At 40.4% G+C, this 11,666-nt stretch overlaps 1 protein-coding gene and 1 pseudogene across 1 annotated transcript; both read right to left on the reverse strand.

Moving 5' to 3' along the window:
• Positions 1-6,129: 6,129 nt before the first annotated feature.
• On the reverse strand, positions 6,130-7,062 carry LOC131798192 (uncharacterized). The gene has a single exon (XM_059115846.2). It carries the CDS (start codon positions 7,060-7,062, stop codon positions 6,130-6,132), a length of 933 nt encoding a protein of 310 aa, XP_058971829.2.
• Positions 7,063-7,487: 425 nt separating this feature from the next.
• LOC136280725 (52 kDa repressor of the inhibitor of the protein kinase-like) lies at positions 7,488-10,517 on the reverse strand (annotated as a pseudogene).
• Between the last annotated feature and the right edge of the window lie 1,149 nt (positions 10,518-11,666).

The following is an 11,666-nucleotide window of genomic DNA, read 5'->3' on the forward strand; positions in this document are numbered from 1 at the left end:
TCTTGGTATCGGGACAGGTTTCAAAGGGGTTAGTCTGGACTTTCCCATTGCAAAGGAGAAGTGAAGGTCACCACGGTCATTAACTAATTGGAGATAGGCGACAGCACCGTAGGCAAGTTGTGATGCGTCAGAGAAGAAGCGGAGTTAGCAGGAAGTCACTTCACCTGAGTCATGGGGTTTGAAGCATCATTCCACATGGAAATGCTCGAGTTGCCATGTCTGCCAACGTCTCAGCTCTTCATCTGGTATTCGGTCATACCAATCGAGCTTCCTCTTGCAGAGATCTTGAAGGATTACTTTCGCTGTAAGGATGAAAGGAGAGACAAATCCAAAAGGGTCATAGACAGAGCTGGTGACAGACAGCAATCCTCTTCTAATGGCTGGCCTATCAATGAGGCTGATGCTGAAGCCAAGGTATCCGAACCCACTTGCCACTGAACTCTAAGAGCTCTTTCAATGATGGGATGCTTAAAATCCAAGTTCTTTACTGCTGCTATCTTTCAGCTTCTGGAATTGACTCGACCACTCTACGAGAGTTCGACAGCCATTTTGTGAAACAGAAGCCACCTTTGGACAGAAGCTCCCTTAGTTCTTTCGAGAGACAGATAGCACTTTCATCTGTTGCCACAGATTTCAGGCAGTCATCTACGTAGAAATTGTGTTTTACAATGTATGCAGCCTCCGGACTGAAGGTTGAATGATTATCTTTGGCAGTCTTCTTGAGTGCGAAGTTGGCACAGCTGGGAGTTGAAACTCTGCTGAATAGATGCACTGCCATCATCAGTTCCCCTGGTTGCACTGCTAGGTTGCTGTTTGGCCACCAAAGGAATCGTAGAGCATTATAGTCTTTAGGAACCACCTTCGCTTGATGGAACATTGCCTCTACATCTGCCATGAAAGCAACAGCCTCCTGTCGGAAACGAGTCAGCACTCCAACCAGGGAGTTTGTGAGGTCCGGACCCTGTAAGAGCTTTTTGTTCAAAGAACTTCCACGGTATTTAGCAGAACAGTCGAATAAGATGTGAACTTTTCCTGGCTTGGCTGGGTGAAACACAGCATGGTGGGGAAGGTACCAAGTCTTTCCTGGAACTCAGGTTGGTGGGGCCTTCTTTGCATATCCCTTCTGAAGGATGTCTTCAATACAGGCTGTGTACTTCACTCGCATATCTGGATACTTGAACAGATGCTTCTTCAACAGTCTTAGCCCGTGTTCAGCAAGGCTTCTTTTATTCTCGAGACAAGGTGGGTCGTCCTTCCATGGCAACACAATTGTGTAATGGCTATCCTGCAAAAGGCAGCTTCTTGCATGATTTCCAAGGCACGTTTGTCGTTCTGTGACAGCAAAGGTTTTCCACTTTAAACAGAATCATTGAACCCCATGTTACAGTACCTTTGGAACTGGTCGTCTAGGCCTGCATCTGCTCTTATGAAATTAGCCGTGTGTAGACCCAAGTCTTGAATCTCTACAAAGGGGACCGTATACGCATACGGACCATTATGGCGGGATTCCCTAACTTCTTTCGGCTGAAGAATTTGAGTTTGGCTGGAAATGTCTCCAAATATGGCATGAGTAGCTGCTCTGGCCTTGGCAGCGACGAAATTGCCACGATACTCATCTCACGGTTTTGAGTTTCTGTAATGTTGTCCGCCACCTCGTGCCATCTATGTCTCAAACCAAACGGCAGCCTCTGTACGATAGCTCTGAGTGTGTCTGGATTTTCAAGCTTGCTCAAATATCCAATGTCCATAAGAGTATTCTTACATCCAGTCAGCGCAATGGAAAATTTTCTCAGTGCTTCCCCATCTTCGGCCTTGATTGCTGGTCTAGTTGACAACTTTTCTACGTAGGCGCTTGCAATTTTAAAGCTTGACCCATAAGCTCCCTGTAGCAGTTAACGTGCTTTCTGGTATTCAATTTCCTCTTTCATTGAGAGGCAGCTCTTCATCAGCTCTTGCACTTCGCTGGAGGTATATTGCACAAGGTAGTAAAGACGAGCGCTATGGCTGTTAGTTTTCTTTTCAGTTAAGCTCTCGAACACCCTTATGAACATCCAATAATTGATTGGGTTTCCACCAAAGACTGGAACGCTTGGCTGAGGGAGGGCTAGCGCCGACGTACTCTCTTGGTGTCACTCGATCAAAGTTTGCAGTTGTTGTTTCTATAAGAGCTGAGCCTGTACTAACTGCCAGGTTAATGCATCATTCCGAGTGGTGGCGTTGTCAAAGGTGCCACGTGCAAGAGGTTCTGATTTCACCTCGGTTGAGGGAGAGGCGGGTTGGTTTGCGGTAATTGGATTAGCATCGTGATCTATTTGGGAATTGACTTTGTGATGATAGGTCAAGTTACGAGTATAAACTCAGCTGCTAACTACCATGAGAACCAATGTTTCCAGAAAGCCCATTAACACTTATATTTACCTAAAAAATCATGTAATAAATAACAAAAGTGCCGACAAGCAGGTGCATAGTAAAAGTGAGTAACAACAAAAATCTATTCTAAAAGCCAATGTGGTTTTTATACATTTCTTGATTTATTAAAATGAAAGGACTTGAAATGGTTAAATGTGAAAGTTTACAAATAAATATGTTCTGAATAACAACCACACGGAAAAACCAGTAAATTTTCCTGTAACAACTTTTTGCACCACATCTGTGTTGTTACGGATCTTCAATACGGTCTTCGACTTGTTCGTAGGCAAGTTCTTAGGCTTGAGCCTTTGCGATTTCTGTTTGAAGCTCTAAGGCTTTCTTTCTCATTTGAAGAGCAACTTATTCCTTTGGTAACGCCTGCCACTTATTCAGACTTGTGGCTTCTGTCTATAAAATAGCTCTTCTCACAGCAGCCTTTGCTCGCCGGGATAAAACTGAGTTGCCGACTGATTCTTTGGAACAAGTAGATCTGGACTTGGACCCACGGGAGTAACTAACGTTACTAATGGAGTCCGAGGGACTAACGTCATCGACAACCTCCCGGAGATTTGTATCCGCGGGAAGATCAAAGTCGGTTTCTTTTTACGCCCCCCAGCATGAAATCTCACTCGCGAGTCGCTTATTGTTTTGTTTGATCGCTCTGAAATACTCATTGGACTTGTCGATGTCGCATGCATCTTCTAGTATATCGCGGTAGGCGGCATGAGCACTTACAAACTCCTTGAAGACTTTCTTTAATTGCTCTAGTTTCTCTGTTAGTACGGACACATTTGCTTGATCTTTCAACTCTATCTCTTGCTGCGCTTTGGTAACAACACCTTTCTTACAGCCTCTTGCTTGCTTTAGCTTACGCAAGTTTTCTGCGTTGATTCCTTGCCAATAGAGAGTGCAATTCCTTTCTGTAATTCTGCCGTGTTGTTTTTTGCTTAGTTCTTCGATTTTGTTGGAACCGCCCTCGGCCATGATAACTTCGACCACGTGGCGACAGTCGCAATGTGGCAGCTTAGTAGGTTGATGACATAGAAGATTACTCGAAGATTAGAAGCTCAAATTTGAGCTGATGTAGCCTTCAAAGGTTACTAGTGTAGCGGAGAAGACAATCTGAATGCACAATATAACTCACGGTTTAATCAAATGAAGTACGTAATCAAAATTACAAACGAAATAAGGAGATCGGTGTAAAATCGGAGATGAAGAGGGCGAAGTAAGATTGAAGATAGCGTAGTTGTGATTGATGGTAACGTTGAAGCTGAATTTGTGTGGTTTGAATTTGGTCTAGCTCCTAACGATTATAGATAAATCGCCGATAGCGGATCGTACGTGAATAGCAGACAAAATTGATTTTTTTTTTTTTTTTTTTTAAATAGTATCTCTTTATTGCGCCGTACTCTCCAAAGGGAGATGTTAGTCTACTTACAATAAAGTTCAATAATACAATATGAATAACATAAAACGATAACTTTACCATATCCGAATACAATACGTTGATTGAAAAGCTATTACTGCTAAATTACATTTGTGCATTGAGACTTTGATACATTAAATGAGGAACTATAACAAAAGTGAAAAAAAGAGAAAGAACGTAAGGAGTATTATTTGAAGTGTTTTGGTGAGAGTTTCACTGTTGGCAGGTGTACCACTAAGTTTTTTATTTATTTACTTTTTTATTATTTAAATTTTGTTTTTATTTTATTTTGTATTTTTTTTTAAAGAGAGTTGAGATATTTTAACCGCATTTGTCAGGAGCTAGTTATTGACGGTATTTTCAATTAGGTCCCTTTGGTGAACTGCATTCACAAAGTCGTGGAGGACAATGGGCTTGTTGTTAAGTTTACAACTATAGATATAATAACGCATGAATAGTGCGACGTAGTCGAATTTCCTGGTGGTACTGTTCTCGTTTAAGTTGGAGGTAATTCCGAATAAAAGTTCCTCCGTAGTTGGAGAGAACTGTGAATTGTACGTTGTGTTAAACCACCGAATGACTTTCTGTATGAATGATTTCGTAAAGGGACAGTGAATAAAGGTGTGATCGATTGAGTCTTTTTCCCCACAAAAGCAGCATTCTTCGTCAGTTTTAATACCATATTTGAATAGTTCTCTCTTTGTCACCACGATTCTATGAATAAACTTAAATTGAAATTCTTTTAGTTTTGTTTCTTTGCACAGCTTTCGTATTGACTTAAATATCTTTGCCCATTTTTCATCATTCAAAGAAAGTATTTCGCTCCATCTTTTAGGACCTGCCTGACCTCCAGTGTGGATTTTATCAATTAAAAGATTATAGAAACCCCTTGATTTGGCTTTATCAAGGTTGAGCGTGAAATTTCCGTTGAGGTGAAAAAGATGATCGTTACTTGTGAAAAACTGATTATTAACTGATTCTATTTGTCTTGCTTTCGACCGTAGCCGGTCAGGTATGGCACTAATAATCTGAAAATACTGGAGGAAGTTTGTCTTGCAAGAAAACTTTCCTTTAAATTCCTGGAATGAGAGATAGCTACCATCCTCCTTCAACAAGTCTTTAATAGAAACGATTCCCTTCTCCACCCAGTTGCTGAGATAAACGGGTGTTTCATCTACTAGAATTTCTTTATTATTATACAGTACTACATCACTTTCCTGGTCGTAACCGTAAAGTATTTTTAATTCTTGAAAGAATTTGAGAATGTTCTTATAAAAGGCTGGCAATTGAGGGAAGTACTTTGTGTCGTAGTTGCATTTTAGAAGAAAATTTAAGCCCCCCTTTTTCCTGAAATAGTGGTTTGGCACAGAGCACCAATTTTTATCTCCAACATTCAAAAGTCTAGGGATCCATGCAAGTCTCAAGGCTTTAAACATAAGATCTACATCTGTCATGCGTAGCCCACCTTCCTCTAAATCTTGGTAAAGCACGGTTCGTTTGATCTTATCCTTCTTCTTTTTCCATATAAAGTTAAACAACTTTCTTTTCAGCGTGTCTGCAATTGTATCAGGAACTTCAATATTTGAAGCGGAATAAATGATCTGTGAGATACCTAGAGTTTTGGTTATTAAAACTCTTCCAAATAGTGTGAGGCTTCTAGCACTCCACATATCCAATTTTGTTTGTAGCTTCCTTAATTTCAGGCTAAAGTTAAGGTCATCATTCCCCTTCTTATCGTACGAGAAGTGAATTCCTAAGAATTCACTTCACAGAATGGTTGGTGCGTAGATGTTACAAAGTGTTAATTTTTGGGAGCCAAAAGTAATCGTAATTAGCACAATTCTCCCTGAGTTGTTGCTATAACAATAATCCACCTGACAATGAAAAGCAGGGTTGATTAGAATGCAGACACCTTTGCTGTGGTTAGTACCATGGGAGAAAAATATCTCACCTCCCCATTCATTTTTCCAGATATTTTCGTCTTTTAGATCAGAATAGGTTTCTTGGAGAAAGTAGATATTTGTTTTAAAATCTTTCAAGAACGAAAAAATACTCCTTCTCTTAATCTGGTCCCGTATTCCTCGAACATTAAGCGATAAAATATCTAATTTTACAGGCGTTTGCATAGTCAATAAAGAGCTACAATTAGTAGTTTATGATATCGATAACAAAAGGAAAAAAAAAAAACAACAACAACAACAACAATTAGTTACAAGAGCTAACCCTCTTCCTAGCTTACAGTCCGACGTTGTCCTCAGTTTTCTAGTTTTGTTGTAAGTGTTCTCTTCTAGTATTTAAAGATAGTCCAGATCATCTAATTCATTAATTTTTATAGGCCTACCTTCGGGCGACGTTTTAATAAAGATCTTTCCATCCATTGTCCAAACGCTTAGGATTGAACCATCGTTCCGCATTTCGTTCGCTTTGTTGACGATCTTTTTCCTGTACGACGTGAGGCTCTCGAATAAATAGATCTTGCCGGAGGCAACTCGTGCTGCGGCGGTTGAAGCGAGGAAGAGGCTTGAGAAACTCACATTTTTGAGTTTTGTCCGGGCTTTGTATAGATTCGTTTTAGTTTTATGATTAACAAATTTTACGATAATCGGCTTAACTCCCTTTCTCCGGCTTAATTTGTGAGATATTTCGATATCCTGTTGGCACACCGGCACCTCCAGGGCATTAGACAATTTTAGAACCACTTCTTCTGTTGACTCATAAGCTTGTTCCGGTATTCCATGGATCTCCAAGGAGTTTTTCCGTGTGTACTGTTCTAGATGATCTTGGAGGTCGTACAACTCGGCGATTTCTTCCTCCTGTTGGTCAACTATTTTCCTTGTTTCGGCCAGCTCTTGTTCGGCATCATCAAACTGCTTTATCGCTTTATTAAGCGATGCTCGAAGGTTTGCTATTTCAACATTCTGCCCTCGAATAGTCGCCTTCAATTCATCCATGTTGTTCTTCATGGCTTCGTTTTCTCGTAGAATGTTGCAGATATCGATCTTAATATCAACCAGCATTTCCCTAAGTTCAATAAGTGACGGCTCTACAGGAGCGATCGATGATTCTTTCTGTCCAGGGATCTCCTCCATCAGAGTTGGTCCAGCGAGGCTTGTTAGTTCGCTTGAAATTGGTTCTGCGGTCGCCGCCATATTGGGTCGTTTAGACGTTCCGGTTTCCTCCTCGCACGAACCTCTGGCTCCTCGCTTGTTCTTCTTGTTGTTTCCCATAAGTTAGTTTCTAATGGTGGTTCTTAACATATTACTAGAACCAAAGACTGGGAAATTTTGCATTTTCAGAGAAAATTGAGGACGCGGACAGCGCTCTTCAAGAAATGTGCCACTGCACACCGAGTCCACGCATGCTCTCCTTTCAGACAAAATTGATGGTGTCGACAGCAACTTATAGTGATGAAATATGAAATATAATATCTAGTACATGTGCTTAAATGAAACTGATTGAAATAAAAAACTTATTAAGTAATAATAATTAACCAATGAAGAAATGATAGACCGGGACAAACGTAACAGAAAAGTACACAAGTTACGCGTTTCGAAACTAACACGTATTTCTCAGCAAGAAACCCAAAAATAAAAGTGCATGATTGAAAGCGACAGCAGTATCAAATATAGTTATTTGTTGTTTCTCTAAATACCTAGTCAATCAGACAACATAGCCTTAAGGAGGCCTCGCATATCTCGTCTACCTCGAATCTCTCAGGGTAATGCACAGCAGTAATGGCGAGATCTGAAAAGCGCTCTTCACTTATCGTTGATCTGTTGCACGTCTTAATCCATTTCATGAGCGAAAGGACTACTCAGCTTCCGCATTACTGATTGGTAGGGTACATGCAATGAGAAGACGATGGATGTTTGAAAAAGCATCCTCATCACACGCAGCAAGTGCGAGTAGAAGATTGCTTGGAAGTTCCTTCTCCGCTGACTGCCACATAATTTGCCATCTTCGCAGCTTATTCCCAAGGGATTTGGGAAATGGAAGATCATTCTCCCAAAACAACATGCCTTCTGTTGCTTCAGATACCTTCAGGGTATTGTTAATTATGATAGAGGGTACTAGATAATGTAGGTGACGGGCGTGGCAATATTCGTCAGATAATCGGTCTTGCGTTTGAATAATCAGAGTATCAAGGAGGGGAATGGCCACAGATTTTTTGTAATGATAAATTGGACTAAAGCTGGGAATGTTTGAGCGATTCCTCTGTATGCGTGTCTTCCTGAGAATATATTTTTTCAACAATTCCCAATTTTTCAGCAAGGTCTAATATTTGTTTGTACCAAACTTGAAAGTCGCTGTCAATATTTTTTCGAACGGACTTGATGTTTGCAATTGCTTCGTCAACCATCATGTAAGCTTCAAAAATATCTTGATCCCGTTTCTGCAGCTTTGATGCAAGAGTTTTGACTTCATCAAGAATATTCTCGGTCGCAATAAAAACCATTACGGTCTGGAATGACAACAAAGAGGCTTTCAGTCCCTGGCTTTTGTGATAGTATCTTCGTCCCAATTCCAGCTTTCAGTACATAATTTCAAGTTTGGGTACTCTTGAGGGGAAATAACAGCATCTAGAAAGATCACTAGGAGCTCATACAGTTCCAGAAAAGATCTAGGCATGTGTGTCTTTCCATCCAGCGTGTCTTGCATAGACCTGGAAGCTTGCTGTAAGAATTCTCAGGCAGGTGTTCTTTCAGACTCAACTCAAACAGCTGTTGTCGCTTTGGGCTGTTATTTAAAAATAAATATGTGTCAATAATCAGACCTATCAAATTTTGCACTTCTGGCAGTTTGCATGACGTTGCGATGGAGAGGTTCAGGCAGTGAGCACAGCAATGTATGAAAAGAGCTAACGGACTGATCTCTTTTATCTTGGCCTGCACTCCTTCCTTTCCTCTTGACATAACAGAAGCTCCATCATATGCCTTACCACGGATGTTGCTAGGTCCAAAGAAATAGATGGATCAGAGCGAGATTCCAAAATCTTCCTTGAAATCATCGTGGCATTTCTTCATTCCAAATGCATGAAATTAATCAAGCATTCTTTGACATGAGGATCGTTTGGCTAAGACTGGTCCACAAACCTCAAGCATAAAGATAAGATCTCCTGGTTTGAGTGTGGATCAGTACTCTCATCAGCTATGATCATGAAAGGAAGGTCCTTAGTCCTTAGCTCTGCTGTAAGCCTTTCCTTAATTTTTGACGCATACACGTTTCCCTCCAGCACATCGGATTTGATCACAGTGTAACAGGCAGTGAAAGGAAATGGAAAATAGGTGGTGTAGATGTGTCTGACCAGAGAACTTTAGCTAATGAAGGGGTCACTCTGGGGTAAAATTAATAAAACAAAACAAAGACGAAGGAAAGAAATAAAAACAAAACAGCCCCATGTGAGTGGTGTGCATGCAAGTTCAAACAAAAAGCTCAAGAGAATGTGACGCAGTTGGCACGTATGGCCCCTAATGTGTACACCAGTATGTACTAGTATGTCACTTGAATGTAACTGTGTCACTCAAAGTACTCTTGTGGTGTATTAGACATGACCACTATTTTCTTCTAACAATGCCGAATGTCCTTCTCATTCAACAATTGCTGCTATTTCGACAACCTCTATTTGAGATGTGATATGGCATTTATTTAAAGGAGGTTTGTTGAATTAGTGTTGCCATTCAGCTTAAGCAGAAGCTCAGAATGGATTGCTATGTGTGCGCTCTGTAAGTCCAGGTTTCAATCACAAAATTAAGCATGTAATCTAGACAAAACTATTTTGATTCCATCAACACTAGCAGTTTTTACAGGAGTTTTTATTTCAAATTTCGTAAATATTGCGAACTTTCTGAGTCATGGTTGTCTTATGGTCATTCCTAATTTGTCTTTATTCATGTTGCAGTACTTGTCCAATAGTCGATGCTTAGATGTGTAACTGGTGTGGCCTTTCTGTTTGCAGGAAAATAGTGCCTGCAACTTCTATATGTGGAAGCAGCCAAGAATGAGCTTCTGTCAAAACTTATTTGCCGTCAAAATGATGGAAGGCATAACAGCCAAGTGCTTGAGCTGTGAGAGGGATGTGCCCCTTGAGGATATTAGGCAGCACATTGTCCTAGACTGCCAGGAAATTGTGCAGCACTGTGGCTCATGTGCGGCAGAATTTTAATGGGAAGATGTGATGCAACACAGTCAGTCTGCCCACAAGAGGAGATATAGTGTTCCTGTGGCTAACAATTACTCCACAAAGAGGAACAAAAACATTTGAAAGCACATTGCTATCATATCAACATTTCCTGCCCCCTGGGGTGTATTTCAACTTTGAAAAGGTAAAAATAATATTATGCCCAGTTCACCTAATACCCAATAGAGTAATTATTAAAAATGAGAAAAAGGTAGTGTTACTAGTTTATAAAGGTAACAAAAATCTGGCCAAGTGATCAACCTTGAGCTGCCCCAAAACATTTTGTGCTCAACAGAAGATACTAAGGCTCTGACAGCTGTAGACTGGATTTGTTTCAGTGCTTTGAATAACAAATACACCATTAAAAATCATAATCTACACATACATATACACATACACCCTGGATTATGGTGCATATTAAAAAGTGGATGCAGATTATCTTTATCTGAGTGTCTTTAGCACTTGAAAATTCACAAACCTGAAGCGCTTTTTCACAAACATCATGGGGTACAATGTACTTCAAAAGCATTGCACCAAAAGGACCTTACGAATGGAATCAAACGTGGCTGCTGGTACATTTGTGGGAAATCAGATGACAAGTCTTGCTAAAAATACATTATGTACCCTCGACAAACCCTCAAACATCCAATATATTCCAGTGTGTTAACAATTTTTTTGACTTAATCAAAGTGGATCTTCATGAGGAAAACAGTGAACATGCTACTATTATGTTATAGAAATAAGCTGTGAATGGAACACAAGGCTCCAATAACAGACTGTCCCCAGACAAGGGACATCTAAAAGTGCTAAAGAATGGAAGAAGATCTGCCTACAAAATAAAATCCCTCCCTTTGTCCAAAAAAGCCTCCTTGTGTCAATCGTGGATCTGCCCAGATTCTACCACCTCATCAAGACCCACAAAGCAGGCCCCAATGTTAAAATACGACCTATCATATCAAACATCAATGGACCCACCCAACGCATTTCATGGCTTCTTGCTAATGCCCTTAAACCGATGCTAAAAAATGTTCCAGCCCAATTAGATTTATCCAAGCCGGCGATCTCACCACAGAGAAAGCGTTACCATATCCATGCAGCCTCAATGTAGTATCCCTATACACCACAATACCTATACAAGAAGCCATCACCAACATTACAGATAGAATCCAGAACCCAATACTCCTCCTCTCCAAACAAGACATCTCAGACCTCCTCCAAGTCACGCTAAACAACATGTACTTCTCCTTCAGAGATCAAGTTTCTTGTCAAAGAGAAGGCCTACTCATGGGTTCTAGCATTTCAGGCAAACTGGCCATCCTATTCATGGACAAACTACAAACTATCGCCAAGCCCTTCCAAGAGATATGTTGACATCATTTATCTCCGAACAACTAATGAAGAAACAGCAGACCACTTCCATCATATAATAATGCACCTAACTTGAAATTTGAAATTGAAAACCCAGAAACAACACCTAGTGGCCTGTCATTATCATTAATCGATTTCAGAGTCACCATATCCAAGGATGGCAACAGCTCTTTGAATTCTACAAAGAACCAGACAAAAAACCACTATTTGTCTACCATCAGTAAGCTATTCCTACCAAATCCAAACTCAACTTCATTTGTGACAAACAAAAATGCATCGAGGAAA

Source organism: Pocillopora verrucosa, chromosome 5 (genome assembly GCF_036669915.1).
Source record: "Pocillopora verrucosa isolate sample1 chromosome 5, ASM3666991v2, whole genome shotgun sequence".
In the NCBI taxonomy this organism is placed as follows: domain Eukaryota; kingdom Metazoa; phylum Cnidaria; class Anthozoa; order Scleractinia; family Pocilloporidae; genus Pocillopora; species Pocillopora verrucosa.

Excerpts from the sequence above, each read along its gene's own strand:
- LOC131798192 (XM_059115846.2), bottom strand. The coding sequence starts at position 7,062 with ATGGGAAACAACAAGAAGAACAAGCGAGGAGCCAGAGGTTCGTGCGAG.